Source organism: Pleurodeles waltl, chromosome 3_2 (genome assembly GCF_031143425.1).
Source record: "Pleurodeles waltl isolate 20211129_DDA chromosome 3_2, aPleWal1.hap1.20221129, whole genome shotgun sequence".
NCBI classification, from domain to species: Eukaryota; Metazoa; Chordata; class Amphibia; order Caudata; family Salamandridae; genus Pleurodeles; species Pleurodeles waltl.
Genome location: NC_090441.1, coordinates 17600321 through 17616952, shown reverse-complemented (window position 1 = coordinate 17616952; position 16632 = coordinate 17600321). Strand labels below are relative to the sequence as shown.

General features: G+C 45.8%; 1 protein-coding gene across 10 annotated transcripts in view; it reads right to left on the bottom strand.

Annotated features, from left to right (window-relative positions):
• CUEDC1 (CUE domain containing 1) overlaps positions 1–16632 on the bottom strand; it is a 383678-nt gene that overhangs the window by 13059 nt on the left and 353987 nt on the right. For all 10 annotated transcript variants that reach the window (XM_069226613.1, XM_069226616.1, XM_069226611.1 and 7 more), the window contains one exon: positions 14402–14471. In XM_069226613.1, the coding sequence (XP_069082714.1) occupies positions 14402–14471 (70 nt within the window). The remainder of the gene's footprint in view (positions 1–14401; positions 14472–16632) is intronic.

Sequence of the window (16632 nt, the reverse complement as noted above, 5' to 3'; positions counted from 1 at the left end):
AAACATATTATCCTGTGTGCCATGCTTCCCAGTGTAGGAATGTGGGGACCTGTGTGGAGTGATGTCTAGTGGGTCACCCTGAGAATGCGAGGGAGAGGGTGAAGAAGTTTGATGTGGGAGAGGTGGTGGTGGTGGAGGAGGACAAGAGGATGTAGGAGATGGCAGGGGGCTGGTGGTCTTGTCAGTCCTTTTCTTTTTGGCAGGCACTGGGATATCAATAGCCTCTCCAAGGGAAAGCTTGCGCTTGCTTGGATGGAGGCGGTGCAGACACCACAGTCTTGGCCAGAATTCGGCCCGTGTGAGGCTGGATATGAATTTGCCTTTGGCAGGCATTGCACTTCTCTTACATTGTGATGAATTGGTTCTACTGGGTTAGTCAATTCAGCTTTCTGTGGTATCTTGGAAATCGTTCAAGCCAAAGTTGGTTTCTGTTTTGGTGCCAAAGTGGTAGGTGTCAAAGTGATTGGTGCCGAAGTGATCGGAATGTGCAACTGTGCAGCAAGGCAAAAAAGTGGTTGGCTTCTGCTTGTGTTTCAGTGCCAGTTCGGAGGGTGGGGTATCCGAATTGGATTTTCAGTGCCCACCACAGCCTGTTAGCAGTGGCGGCCCGGATGCCTTATGCTCAGTAGTGGCAGGACAGGGATATCTGTACTCACTGTCCACTGATGCAGTGGGAAATCCTGCATTTCTAGGGCGATCTCTAGTTCGGAGTCTGAGCTCTCAATGGAAAAGGCCTCTTCTTTAGCCACAGAGGCGTTGTGAAGTTTCTCCTCTTCTTCTTGCTCAACATCTTGATGTAAGATGTCGTCAGGTGCCTCATTAACCTCTTTTCGCTGCATTTCTCTAGGATGTGCCCTTTGGTCTCGTAGGGTCTTTTTGGACTGAAACGACTGCCAGGCCTTGCAGTCGTCTTCTCTGTGGTCCGGGTACAGAGGTTCGAGACCTGGTGAAAGTCGGTCTGTGGGTACTTAGTGTGGCACCTTGGGCAGAAATGGAAAGACATCCGTTCCATCAGCAGAGCATTCTATACCGAAAGGAATAAAAAGAAGGGCCCAATACGGCGAGGTCCAAAGGGCTTTTGTTCAAGCATGTTGATTCGGCGGGTGAAAGTTTTCGAATTCAAAATGCAAAGGTGGGAACGTGTTCGAAACAGTACCAAGGAGGGTGAATCCCAAACAGAAAGAGCCCGAAAACGGTCTCTACCTGGACCTCGGGTGATACACGACCAGACCCGATGACAGCAGAAAATCTGATAATGGAGTCAATGCCTATGCGCATTACCATCAAGAGGAAGAGTCACTCCACCTTGTGACTCAAAAGACTTCTTTGAAGAAAAACAACTTCCACACTTCTGGACCCAACACTAGATGGCTGGAGTATGCACAGCATGTGTGTCTACCCCCACATAAGGCATCAAACTTTGAGTTATTTTTTACTGCTCTGGCATCAGACCAGAAAAAAAAAAAAGAAAAAAAAAAAGGTTTTGTATTCGTGGATGGATGGACATTGATCTGCCAGTTCCCCAGGACTAGGGAGCTCTGAAAAAGGTAGTAGCATTGAGGATGATGGACCACAATCTACGGAGATACTCTAATCTTCAGAATCTAGGAAGGTTGGGGAATGCCAGTGATGGTCTGCAAAAATGGAATTGAAGGGGAGATATAGCTGAAACTCAAACCTTAACATTATTCAAAAGTTTTGATCAGTGTTTAGTGAAGTAATGGTTGCAAAACTGATCAGGACCTCACAGATGGCAGCAGTGAAAAGAAGAAAGGCTAACGTTCCACTGGCACCCTAAAGCTTGATCTAATACATTACATATAAACAATTGCAGAAGTTCTACTGACAGTCAAGAGTTGTCCTTGCATTGACTTAAAAACATAGACTGCTAAAATGGTTACCAGAACTTAATACCTCCCTACAAATAAAACTGACAAGTCCCTAAACCGCATAGCAGTTACTTTGGGCCCAATGTAGGGAGGAAAAAATTAGCGAGTCGGAAATTGCGAGTCGTTGCAACTTGCAATTTCCGACTCGCTAAATGGTATCCAAGAAGAAAAAGCGACTTCATTTTGCGACTCGCAAATTAAGTCGCACTGAGTCCGCTGTTTGCGAGGTCGCTTTTTGCGACCGCGCTAAAAACGAAAACGCAAATTGCGACTGTGCCGTAAATTGAATGCAGGTGCAGCAGAACACTCTGGAAAACCCTTCCTGGCTCTTGATGATGACATCACAGCCAGGAATTTTACTAATACACCTGGGAGGAGGAAGGACCACACCCATTTTAAACTGCTGAACAGCCAACAGGAGGAACAGCAGCTACAATGGCAGAAACTCCTAGGAAGAGAAAATTGAAATTTGCTGAAAAAGAACTGGAGGTGCTGACTGAGGAATGCTGCCAGCACCACAAACAACGTTTTGGGAGAGCAGCCCTCCAGAGGTGGAAAAAAGACGGATTTGGACTGAAATACAGGACAAAGTCAACTCAGTGGGTGTGAGCCACCGGAGTATAGAGGAACTGAAGAAACGGTGGTATGACCTGCGCTCCCCGACCAAGGAGAGGGTGGCAGAGCGGCTCCGGGAGAGGAGGGGCACTGGAGGGGGGCCATCCACCATACCACCACCCACACCCTTGGAGGAAAGAGTGCAGGAGACCTTGGAGCCAGAGGCAGTGTCCGGGATAGGAGAGCTGGACACGTCAGCGCCAGGACCATCAACCGGTGAATACCATGAGACATGATTCTACACCCATATCTGCCATACTCCCACCCACCTAGTACACAGCAGCATGCACAACCAAATAGCTCCATTTCAGAGTAGCAACCAACTGCATGGTGCATTATGGGCAATGTAGTCAATGTAGTCAAGTAGGCAGTTGATAGGCAACAGTTTATTAGGAAGCAGATAACAGATGGTAGATACTGACAGTGTGTTCCCTATGTCCCACAGGTCTCCCACATGACACCACCTCCAGCCACAGCATCCAGGGGCCACAGGTCAGCCACCAGCCAGCACAGGACCCAGGACCAGCCACCACAGGGACCTGCACCACCCAAACACAGTCCCCTCCTGATGCACCAGTGGCCATACTGGAGAGTGAGCCAGCACCCGGTCCCAAACACAGTGAGAGTGTACAGGACACAGAACCTCCACCGCGTCGCAGGCGACGTCTCAATGTCCCTCCAGTGCCACAGGGTGAAGCAGGGGACGCCTCCATGTCCGCCACCGAGGCTGCACTCCTACATGGTCAGCGCCTGCAGACAAGAAGATAAGAATTATTTCAGGGGCCATGCGGCGCATGGAACGCAACCAGACCACAGGGTTGCAAATGGTCCACACTGAGCTGCAACACCTAAACACCCATGTTGGTGACCTTGCGCTCTCAATGAGACAACTGGTGTCAGAACTTGTCACCGAGAGAGAGGGTGCAAGGCTCCATCGTCCGGCTGGCTGTTAACACCACTGGGCTGTCACGGCGCACGGTCAGCCTCCAGGTGGACATGGGCCACTTTGCCAGCGATGTGGCATGTGGGCTGGGACGTATTAGCCACGCAGTAGATCTAATGGAGGCACGACAGGTGGCTAGGGGCGCGGCAGTCACGCCGCAGGACAGGGAGGAGGGCTCTACCGTTAGCAGTGTCTCAGCCACAGATACCAGGATGTTGCGCAGTGGTAGCGCACGGCAAGGCACTGCAGACGCACCAGGAACCAGCCATGCTGGGCGAGCACGGCGTAGGGTGTGAGCTACGCACTGTCATTGACTGGAGGCACATGAGGTTAATGTGTCCTCATGCCAGGTGGACTTTTACAGCCCCTGAACTGTAGTTTGTGTAAATAGTTTTTTGGTGCACATTATTAAAGTCCTTGTTTGTTCCACTTCACACCTGGACTCTCTGTGTGTGACATTCGTGTGTGTGGTGACAGTTAGCACGTACCTTCCAAAGTATTGGTTTGCAATGTGGTCCCGTCTCGGTCTGCCTTGATTTGCAATGCTTCTATCCCCATGATGGCGATGTGGTAGCTCTTGCTCGTCATCCTCCGAATCTGGGTCTTCTGGGGTGAGAGGTAGCCCACGTCTGGTGGCAATGTTGTGCAGTATAGCGCATGCGCCAACGATCTTGAAAGCTGTTATTGGGGCATACTGGAGGGCACCTCCACTTCTGTGGAGGCATCTGAATCTTGCCTTCAGCAGTCCAAAGGTCTTTTCTATAATATTTCGGGTCCTCCTATGCGCACTGTGTATCACCTCTCTGTCTCATTGCTGGGTGTTAAGTACAGGGTAAGTATCCATGGTCGTAATGCATATGCACTGTCACCTGTTTGGCACAAAATGTACAATGTTAGCTGGGCATAGATGGGTTCCACATTGACCTGTGTGTATGTCTTCAAGGTGTATTCAGCTATACCTAGGAGGTATCCGTCTCCAAACTCCCCACGTTCTAGGCGTTGGTGTATCCCACTGTGCCTGAAAATGTTGGAGTCATGTGTACTCCCTGGAAATTTGGCAACAATGTCAGTGATAACATAATGGGCGTCACATACCACCTGGATGTTCAGTGAGTGGGTACACTTCCGGTTGCGGAACAGATATTCCAGATTTGCAGGAGGGCATATTTGTATATGTGTCCCGTCTACACACCCTATTACATGGGGGAAGTTGGCAATCCTGTAGAATTCCAACTTGGTGCTGTTGATTTCTGCCTCATTCCTGGGTAGGTATATGTATCTGGACACGTGTGTGAGTATGGCATCTAGGAATGCTCTGAAGAACCGGGAGAGTGCACTTTGGGATACCCCACCTGCCACAGCAATGACCCCCTGATAGCTACCCGAGGCCAAGAGGTGCAGTGAGCATAGCACTTGCACATGTGTGGGGATGGCGCTGCCGCACACAGTCTGGCGTTGAAGCTGCGGATTGATTAGATCTATTAAATCTAGGATTGCTGCACTGCTAAGTCTGTATTTATCATATATCTCCTCCTCAGTTTGTTGGAAAAGTGTCTGTCTGGTTCTGTATATCTTCTCCTGTCTCTGGCTCCTCCTCACCTGCTGTGCGGCGTGGGCTCTCCTCCTCCTTGCTATCACATATATCTCCACCATCTTGAGTAACCCAGGTGCCTTCTGGGTCTCCTTTTATACTTTGGTTCTGGTTACCACCTGCTCTGAGTTAGTGGTAAATTGGAAGTGCAAAATGGGCTTTTTGCGACTAGTCGCAATTTGCGAGTGGCTATTGCATATGGTTTGCGACTCGCAAATAGCGACTTCCTAGTTGCGGGTTGCAAAATGGGGTCGCTATTTTTGCGAGTCGGTAATGGCTCGCGTCGCATTTTGCGATTCGGAAATGGGATTTTTGCATCCCATTTCTGATTTTGCGGGGTTGCAAATTGCGATTCGGGCCATTTGCGACTCGCAAAAGTTTGCTACATCTGACCCTTAATCCCTAAATGCCAGGGCTGGATTAGAACAGTAAACTATCCTAGTCCTGCCATAGGTCGTAAAATAATCTGGCTGGGTTTAGGAATTTAAAGTACGTCAATATTTTGGAGCAGGTATTTATCAGTGTCAATCTCTTGGGAAACTTTTTTTTTTTTCAGGCTAGGATTTCACATGAAGGGCTCGAAAAATATTATATGAAAACAAAAGGATGCATGTCGATTACCAGCCAACGCGTCCTCAAATTGTATGGATACAAAAGGCCATCATATTCCCAAAAAGTGCAGTCATGTGCCCAAAAGTGACCTATCTTACATGCAGAGAAATCCATCATGTCCCTAGAACGCCACCAGTGCTTGTGGAAAACTGTGATATTACGCCTTTTATGTCCTTGGACATGTAATGTGTGATGTCCTAAGTAATGTCATGCATATGTGATTATATCTGTAATGTTGTAGGTCCGGTGAGGTTTCATGCTCTTAATTACTGTTGCTTACCTAACTACAACAGATGAATTCTGGTACAAGGTTTGGATAATCTTATCTACTGCTATCCTTTGTACCCATCTTTTCCGGACTCTAAAATTAATATCCTAGAAAACTCTCTGGATTACTAATCCACTAACAACCCCCTCTGGCTGCCCTCCTCCTCCACTTTGCCGTGCAAGAAATCGCGGTTCAAAAAACACATCAAGGCTAAACTCAAAAATAGAACTGCTATTTTCAAATGATTTATCCTTTTCTCTGACTCTTCACCTGCTTCTCAAGACAAAAAAATAGTTTTGACCCACATTGGCACGAGGGGGATAATTTATTTAATTCAGCTCTTAATCGAGGAAACTTCCCCAAGTGCCTCAAAATTAGACATAGGTCCTGTCATATATTAAAAACAAAACCCGGTTGATACTGAAAATAACAACTGACCAATATTAGGTCATCCGTTCTTAGCTTAAATTCTTGAAAGGTCTGTCAATAATAAAACATTAATAGTTCATTAACAACAACCTTCTAGATATCTTTCAGTTGGGTTTTAGAACTGGTTGCAGTATAGTGACAGTCATTCTGAAAATTACTGATAAGCCTACTGGACAAAGATGAATCCTGCCTGATCATTCGGCTAGATCTTCATGCACCTTTGTACAGAGTGAACCATAAAATGATTCTGAAAACCCTAAAAAGCTGCATGGGCGCTGGAAAAAGTTACAGAATTGGTTCACATATTATCTCTCTAACAAAGTCCAGCTAGTCAAATTAGGAGCTTTCCATTCCAACATAGGTCCTTCCCTCAATTTTATCCCGTTTATTTTTAATTTGTATTTTGAACCCCTGAGAACTTTATCAGGAAATTCTGCCATTTCATCAACATGCTGATGACGCTCAGCTTAACAAGAAAATCGACTTCATAAAGATGTTTACTGTGCTAATATATTACATTACTACATGTACCCCAAGATGGCAGAAGATTGCACAGCATGTCATTTACAACTCATGACGCACACCAATAATTACTTCCGTTTTTCAGTATCATGAAAGATTTTTCGTTCCAATTTAATAAATATTGTAATTCTAATTAGTGCTACTTTGCGTATACCTTTACTTGATTGTGTGCTTGTGTCTTTCCTGTCTGTAACAAGCTTATATGCTCATTCCAGCGCTGCAAGCAATATATTCAATCACAAATAAATACCCTTCCCTCCACTGAGGTTGTTTTATGACCTTTGTATCATAGTTTAGTACATTGCCTTAGGGGAGGAACATAAGATCTGTTTAGTAAAGGTTTTAGTGAATATACACCGACATACACATTAGAGAGTCACTAATCGACGTGGCTAAGTTAGACCTTACTTTGCAAACATAACCTTTTTTGCTAATATCTTTGAAGCTGTTTGACATGTGCAAGAAAAGTCTGTTTGATCTTTGCAGGTTTAGTGTACACGTAAAGAAGGACATTAAAAATTATAGGTGTTGGGGGCAACTGGTGTGAAAGCTTGTACTGTGGTCACGAGTATGGCAGGGTTGTGGGGAGGCATGCTGTAGAGACTCAACTCACAGGGGGGACTTGTGTGGCCACCGTGCACTCCCATAAGAATGGAAAATACATTTTTCACATAGACAACATGGCTATATTTAGTTAAGGGGTCTACAATTTTTGGATTTTCTGCACAGTTCTCCTGTATAAAACACATCCTACCCCTAACCCAAACTCTGCACTGGGACCAGCATGTACAATGAAAAAGGTCAAGAGCTGTCCCAAATACAAACTGGTTTGGTACATTTTGCTTCGGACTGCACCTACTGCCCCTATCTGACAAAATACATTCTATTTAAGCTTTCTCATCGACAAATAGGTTAAAATTTGTGAAAACAGAAGAACCTACAGGTCCCAAAAGTCACATTTTTCACTGAAATTCCCTTAGGAAGCTCTATGTAAGTGAGAATGCAAAGTTTGCTGCCCTGGGACTGTAGAAGGCTGGCTCAGTTTATGGTGTACATCTATGGTGTGGCACCCTATACTAAGTCCAGGCTACCCTTAGTGAATAGGTGTCCAGGTAGCAAAAGCTCTCTAGGGGTAGCTGAGGTGAGCAGCTGAAACTTATTCAGGAGGAATGTGAAGCACGTGCAGTACCACAGTAGTCAGACAGTAACTCACTCACAAGAAAGAACCACACAAGTGTTGCAAAAGTAAAGGATTCTTTATTACAGCACTACTACTAGATTAGCTTTGGAGATATCTACATACAATATACAAAAGATAACTAACACAAACAGCATAAAATACACAGGGCACCATTGGGGGGCCAAACCATATACTAATGCAAAATAGTGAACCCAACCAAGGTAAGTGTGGTAGTTAGCTAGGGGCTGGGGCAGACGAAAACACCAGAGTTAAGAATGATAAGTGTCCCGGATGACCAGGTCCAAGGTAGGTACCCGCCCAGTCGTCCCATAGACTAACACATGGAGAAGTGGTTGGAGTTCATGTGATTCAGGACCCTTTCCAGTGGACCCCGAGGAAACCAACAGACGAGAGGAAGGTGGGAGAGTGCCCCACTCGAGGATACCCAGTACAGAGGAGTACCTACACCAGGGTACCAGGATGCAGAGGGGAAAAAGGACTCCCTCAAGTCAGTGGAAGCCTCGGATTGTGCAGCGGCTGTCGTGGCCTGTTGGCCAAGCCGGAGGAACCCAGGGACCGATTCCAGACGTGGAGGGCCTGCAAAGGAAGGGGACAGGGTCCAACACCCTTGGAGGTGCCCAGGTAGTGCAGGTGGCAATGCCCACCCTCCTGAAGGTGAAGTTCCTGCAAGTCAGTGGAGGAGGAAGTCCAGCTGCAGAGTCCAGGAGCTGCAGAAGATCCCAGGAGTTGCCTATGAGCTGTCCCTCAACGGTCGCCAGATTGCAGGAGGGTCAGTGACCAGCTAGGTCACGTACAAGCACTGGCAAATGCAAGCAGCAGCTGAAGATGTATTTGCAGAGTTTTAGGGGCCAGCAAGGTATAGGAGACTCTACCCTGGAGAGGGAGTCCGGGTCAAGCCCTAAGAATGAAGGAAGGCCAGCAGAAGTCATTGGAGCCACCATGAGTGACCCACAGGTGATGGACACGGGGAGTCACCAGGAGGCTTCAGCAGCACAACAAAATAGAAGTCCCACGTCGCAGGAGTTACAGGACAGGAGCTGATCTTTGAGTTGCAGAGTGCTTGAGCCCGGGGCTTCTTGGCACCTGAAGATCTACAGAAGGAAGGGTCAACAAGCCTTGGCAAGTACAGTCATAGTGAACAGGGGTTCTAGTCCAGTGGCAGGGGCCCACAGTCTCCTAAGTTGGTCCGAAGACAAGCAGGACCCAGAGGAAGCTAAAGACTCACCACATGTGAAGCAGAGCCTTTCGATGTGTGTGCTACAGTAGACCCCACCAGCCACTCAATGTTGTCTTGAGGTGCCTGAGGATGCAGGGGAGTGACTCCTTCATTTGAAGAGAGATTCCCTCGTGCTTCCAGGAGCAAACAGAGTCCTTGTGACCTTAGAGGATGCACAGCTTTGGTTGTTGCAGAATTCTTGCAGGATCCAGAGAAACAATGTTGCAATGGGAGCCATCCCACCAGAAGCAGAAGTGTTTTGGGTCCAAAGCAGACCAGCAGCGGTTCCAGAGGCAAGGAGCAGATGATGTCTTTCAGAGAATTCCTTGGAGAGTCTTGCTCAACGAATCTGAGGACCTACCCATGGGGGAGCCCTTAAGTAACCCAAAAAGGGGGTTTGGGCACTCTCTGAAGTGACCCACCTATTAGCGGGGGTCAGGACCGTCATCTACCTGGCCTAACCAGTCAGATGCTCCCAGGGGCCTTTGCCCATCTTGTTTTCAAGATGGCAGAATTAAATGGCCACCTGGAAGAGCTCGGTGCACCTCCCTAAGAGAAGAGCTGGGCAGTGGGGTGGTCACTCTCCTGTCCTTTGTGCAGTTTCATACCAGAGCAGGAACCAGGGGTTCCTGAACTGGTGCTAACCAGATTATGCAAGGAGGACACCAAATGTGCCCTTCAAAGCAGTCTAGTGGCGCTCAGTGGCCCCCCGACACCAGCCCGTAGACACTTAATACACAGGGGGAGGGGGTCAACCCTCTCCCTTGCAGGAAATCCTTTGTTTTTCCTCTCTGGCCTAAGCCAGGCTTGCCAGTAGGAGGGTAGTGCAGTGCCTGGTTCAGCAGCAGTGTGGGCTGGCAGCTATACCCCATAAGGCTGCACACGACAAACTGGGAGATCCACTAAGGAACACATGGTATCATGCAACTAACACTGGAATTGGTGTAGTTGCACAATTCCAACATGTTTGATACCAAACATGCCCAGCTTCTGATAATCCATTATGCAGTTGAACCACTCATGCTGAAGTGTCCAATACAGACCTTTTTTTTTATTTTTTATAAAGAAGTTTTTTATTGTTTGCGGTAAGTAAAACTTAACATCATAAACATCTTTCAACCAAGTGATATACATTACTGTATAACGTCCTACTATGAACAGGAAACAGAAGTAAGATCTGATAGGATCACTTGAATTGAAGTAGACTAGTGTAAAAAGAAAGGTAAGGGAAGTAAAGTAAAGGAAATAAAGGGGAGTGTCCCCTGTCCATGAGTGTTCAGTGGTGTGTGCTATAGGTGTTTGAATTGTTCTGGCGCTGAAGGACCAGTTTCGAACGAGGGTTTCGCTTTCGGTGATCATACCTCACAGTCGTGGGGAGATAGGTTTCTACGAACCCGGTACATGACCGGGAGAGGGTTCAAGGTCCGTGTGGGCATGGGCTCATTAGTGGGATTGGCACTTCAGGTGTGTGTTAGGATCCTCTATATTCTAGTGGTCCCTCATGGCCTCCCATCCTCCCCAACTCTTATCATACTTGCCCGGGCAGCCCCAGGCTTCATATACCATTCTCTCGTTGTGCACACCAGTCCATTCCCTGCCTCCATTTGTTTAGGGATGGTGCCCCTACTGTCATCCATATGGCCATAATATCTCTTTTGGCAACCAGACATGCTATTCCCAAAAAGGATCTTTTCGCTCTTCCCAGGTCAATGTCCCCCATCACCCCCAATAAGAACGGGAGCGGCTCTGGTGTTAGATCAGTCTGCAGGGTTCTGGAGATCTGTGTTGCAATTGCTTTCCAGTAGGTCTCTATGGCCGGGCATAACCATGTTATGTGATAGAAGTCCGCTTCCGGCTGGGGGCATCTTGGGCAGACAGCCGTGGAGTGGAGACCTGCTTCGTGTAGTCTCTTGGGTGTCATGTATGCAATGTGTAAAAAGTAGGACTGCACAAGACGGAGTTTGGAGGATACAGTTAGGGCTCTTGGCACCCCCAAGGCCTCGTCCCAGTCTCCCTCTTCGATTTTCCCCACCCATCCCTCCCACCTGCCGCAAAGTCTGTCTCCATTACAGACCTTAAGATGGCTTCCCACACTTACAGAGTCCAAGAAATTGAGTCTGTAGGGGCACCCTGCTCATGCAGGGGTACCCTCACACTTAGGGGCATGCATCCTAGCCTTGGGCTGAAGGGCCTACCAGTGAGGTGACTTACAGTGTCTAAGTGCAGTGAGCAGGATATAAGACAAGCCTTATATCTGTGGTGAAAGGGTGCATGTACCAGTTCACGCGGGCTGCAATGGCAGGCCTGTAGACAGTTTGCATGGGCTCCCATGGTGTACTAATGCCCTGGGTGACTAAGTACCATAGAATAAGGACTTACATGGGGGCACCAGCATTCCACTTGTGGGTGTAAAAAGTTAACAAGCAACCAAATTTAGGGGAGAATGCACTGGCGCCCTGGTTAGCAGGATTCGAGTGCACAACAGTCCAAGACATACTGACACCATGAAAAATAAAAGTGGGTGGGGGTACTACCACCAGAACCCAGTTTACTACAGGGACCACAAACACTGGGCCAGGTTCAGTACTGGCTAGAGAGTGTGACGATTATTTGCTTGGCATGGTCACAGGCAGTGGTGGCTGGTGAAGTTTATGAGTTGTGGGTGGACTGGGGGGTAGGGTCGAGGCGGGCCATTGAGGGTTCACGTTAGGAGGCACAACATTTTTTGGGAGCTGTGACTGTTGTTGATGGCACAGTCATTAAACATGAAATGACTGATTCAGCTCTGTTGTCATTTAAACCGCTGACGTGCAGGCTGCACATATGCTTCACCAATGTCCTCATTAATTTGTTCCTGTAGCACTTACCCAAATGCTGCACCAGGCTGCTACACCCTTGGGGTAACACCAATCTCAGACTAAGCACCATTCTGCCCCTTGCAATATCCCTCGCCTGCATGCACATTCAAACGTCGGGGCCCATTGCAAATCTTTCACTGCCAAGTTGTCACTGAAGGTTTGCAATGGGCTCTGATAATCTCTGGGTGTTATCAATTTGAGATGCTTTTTGGCCCCTTCTTTCTGATTCGCATGCACTTTGCGCTACCTCAAAACTGCAGGAAAATACACAATACCGTGCCTGGCAGACTAAGCAGGGTTGTCTCAATGTTACTGGCTTAACTATAGGATAGCTGAGGGTGTTAAGGAGACCATGCCCTCTGTCATAGCACCTAGTTACCAGGTTCGAGTTCTCCCAGAACACTGAAGAAGGTGATCTCTTTTGGGTGCAATTAGTGATGTAAGCTCCAGACTTGAACTGACCATTTTTTAAAGAAACTTCGTGTTTTTTAAATAGCAATCATCTAGAAAGCATAACCGATGTGTTCCCTTCCACAAAATAAAGGTGGTAATTAAGTGCAGGACCTTATCACTGATCGCCGCACATACCTTGCTAAAAGACATTAGTTTCAAAAAATTACTTTTTGGTTTTAGTTTTTTGCAGTTTTATATAGCGCAAGGTATTTGAGCGCTTTACATGAGTACCAGTTACATTACACAATTAATAATTTTTTGGTTTTAAGCACAGATGAAATGATTAGGCTAGATCTGCTTCTTACTTCGATCAGGCCCAGTGCAGCTGCTAAGTTTTTTACTTACCTCACATGGTTGGGATTGTGGGACACCGTCTGGACTGGAGGGAAGCTTGTTCAATGAAAAAGTTTAACCAGACAAATGTACCACCTTCTCTGTATGACATGAGTGTGCTTGCTGGCAATTAATAATCGGAGCTTAATGGCGTCCTATATTTACTGAAGCGTGGGAAGCATACATCTAAAGTCTGCTCAGTGTATCTTCCTGCCTTCAGCCTCGACCTCACCCCTTCCCAACTTGTCACACGGTGGGACCCTGTGAGGAGTTGAGAAAGGGTGGGGTGAACATGCTCTCCACTCACTGATTGACATGAAGCCCAGGTGCTACAGGGTTTCAGACTAATACGCCCAGGGATAGTTACAAACCCATGTCATCAGGGGGTGGAGATTGGCACTCAAAGCTATGTCTTTGCCGAGCTGATGACATCACAGGCCTCAGAGCTGTGAGAATGTCAGCCCGGCAAATATTCTAGCTTTTGGGATCGCAGTTTTAGTGAATGCCAGCATCACTGCAAAAAAAAGCACAGTAAATGGCACTGTGGAGCAGGCTGCAGTCTCGGCCCCCAGCAAGACAAAGTGTGAAAATGTGTTTTGAATCAGTTTTTACCCTCACAATTACTTTCAATTGTTACATGCCCTGTGGAGGGGTGAAAGTAAAGGGGGCGGAGCCCCGACACCCTTGATAAGAACCGCCACTGGTCACAGGTCATGCTGTGCACTTACAGCAATGGGTGTATCCGAGGCCAGTTGCTGCTCTTCAAGACTCCTGGGTTCAGCCAAGTTTCAACCTAGTGTATTCTGTGGTGACAGTGCACTGAACACAGTCAGCAGTGTCAATGGGAATGATAGTAAGGTTGACATGATAGCTAGTGTACCTATTGAGGTCCCTGATTATGCCTTTTGTGATATCATCTGAGACACTACATACAAGCGCACACGCAGAGCATTCTGAGTACACTATGTCTACATAGCTGGCAGATTCCAGTGGATTCCACTGAAACAACCAGCATTTCCTTATTAGTACAAGACCATGACTGTTCTCTGTGACATCACAAAAAGGGTAGCAGATATTGTTACAGGACCCACTCACACTTTGGAACAATCACTCACATGCCTCTGCAGAGCTGAGCAGATGCTCACCTCCCAAGTCAGCAGAAAGGGTTCTGTATAATTTTCTCAGATACTAGCCTGGAGAAGGCTGGGAAGTTGGAGGGGGCTGGAAAGTTGGAAGAGCCAGGGGCACGAAGATAAGAGTAGGGGTGCTGAGAACAAGAGCAGGAGAGCCACCAGATGTGTGTCACAGACAGCAATGCTTCTTAATAGTTGGCAGGCACTAGTTCTTATACAGTTCAAAGCTGCACAAATGCTTATTAAACACATCACAAAAAGTCTTCCTAATGAAGTGGGCTTACTGATTTGAAAAGAAAGGCAACATTATGGAATTAGAGTAGCGAAAATATACACACTTGCACTGTCCTTCTTTCAGAAGTTCCTCCTCTTCTAGTAGCTGTTGCTTCCGTGACTGGAGATCTTCATCTGAAACATCAAAAAACACATTTATAAAGGTCGCTGCAATTTCCAAATTAATTTTAGTTTTTGAAACAGGAGAGAAACTAATTTGAAAATATTTTCATGTGATTAATCTCTATTCCTGCATGAAGGTGGGGGCCAAAAGCACTTTTGAGTGATTAACACTAAACAAGTAACTCTTTTGGAAACACGATACTGTGGTCCACACACATCTAAATCGCATTATTAACAAGAAATTCAACCAACAAACATAATTTAAAACGTTACCAAGTTGTACCAGAATCTGCAGCTATATCTTACCACTTCACTGGGCAATGGTACCTCTGGTATCTTATTTATTAACCTATTCACTTTACCACTCTTAAACCCTGGATTTGCAATGCCCCACTCCATCTTTCTGAAGTGGTACCCCAGGAGATACAGTCATCAATGTAAAATTAATTTGGCAAGAAAGCTTCAGGTCAAAAAGCTACATTGCTACAGACCACTTTGTTATAGAAAGAGATTTTTTTGTTGAACCTTAGTTCATTTCGAGCATACATTTTATCAGAGTTCCCAGAGTTCACAGAAAGGATGTCCTGAAGTTACATTTTCTCTTGGCCCCTTACCATCAAATTTAAACCTCTGCCAAAACCAAGCACTTTTTCCTATTTTGTTAACACAAGTATTGACAATTATTTTATTTGATGATCACATTACAAAAAACTTAAATCTAGTAAATGAATTGTCTAGGTTTAGATTGGAATCTATGCAAGTAGCACGTGGTTTGTTACAGAAAATACAAGCATCAGTGAGAAAATGGATTCTTAACTCAAAAGGCATCAATTAATGGAAAGTATATTGATAATATTCAGAACTTGGCTAGTGAATCCTGGTAGTGGTGTTTTCTTCAAGTGGATCTTGAGAATTAAAATCTGTCATAGCGTCATTATGTATAACAAAGAACAGCCAATATTAATTCTGAATGTAACAGAAAAATTCTAATTTCGTATGTTTGAACTAAACGCAGCTTCATTTCCTATAAGGGAAACAAGCTACATTAAAAAAAAAAAGTTTTCATTGGAAATCAATCATGGTGACCTGCAAGGGAATCATGGTGACTTGTTAACCCTTGCACCATCCCTGTGACTATGGTCAATGGGAGCGAGTCACAATTTGTGACCATCCAAATAATATTTATAAGATAGGTTGCTTTGTTACTCAGTGAGATTCTGTTTTTACAATCTGATCTAATGGTACATAGGTCAGTTTGTAACAATATTTATTGGTCGCAAAAATATTGGTTGCAAAGTGAAACCAATATTTTGCCACCAATAAATAGTACATCTGGCCATATAGTCATCAGACTCAAGTTTATCATGAACTATTAATATCTGGGTTTCAGTGTGACACACAATAATAGGACAGATTGCCATTTCTGCTGATGGTTATCACTAATTATGTTGTAGGGCCAGAGTTTCGTTTGCCTCCTCCTGTTTTCTTCATTTATTTTTAGTAGTTTGCTTATTTTTTAATTTGTTTTTTTTTTTATGGCTTTCCGTCTCTGCTTCTTTTTATATATAAGTGCTAGAGTAGTATCCATCCAACCACGATTAGGGTGTTATAGGGCCTGCGTTTTGTTTCAATTTTAGCTTTTCGTTTTAGCTTAGACTTTCATTTTAGTGGTGGGTTACATATGTTTTTCCCTAACATGAGAATGTGCTACACATGCATTTATTCCTGGTAGGCATTGTCGCCCAGTAGTTTGCACAATTAGATCCAGATTTACACAGTTAGAACTCAATGCCCTTGTTATCTTTTCTGTGTGCTCATAGGAGACAGCTCGTTCTCCACAGACTAACTAAAAACAGTGTTTTGCATCTCTGGCACGGTACAATAAAGATAGTGTTTTGTTATATCAACAGCATCCATGCTAAGGTCGTTGAGAGGACCACTTTAGGCTGTTATTATCATGGAACTGCTGCAAACTGACTGAGATCCAGTCCTGCTGATTCCGACCTTTATCCTCAAAAAGAAGCTAGTCATGCAAAGAGACGTGTGGAGGCTTGAACGTTTAGACTGGTGCATTGGTTAATGCAGTGAGGCCGGCTTCCTGTCACATAATAACAAGGTGTGGGTGTTAGATCACTACAACAGGTCTGGCAGATTGATATTCTTGTTATGCTGT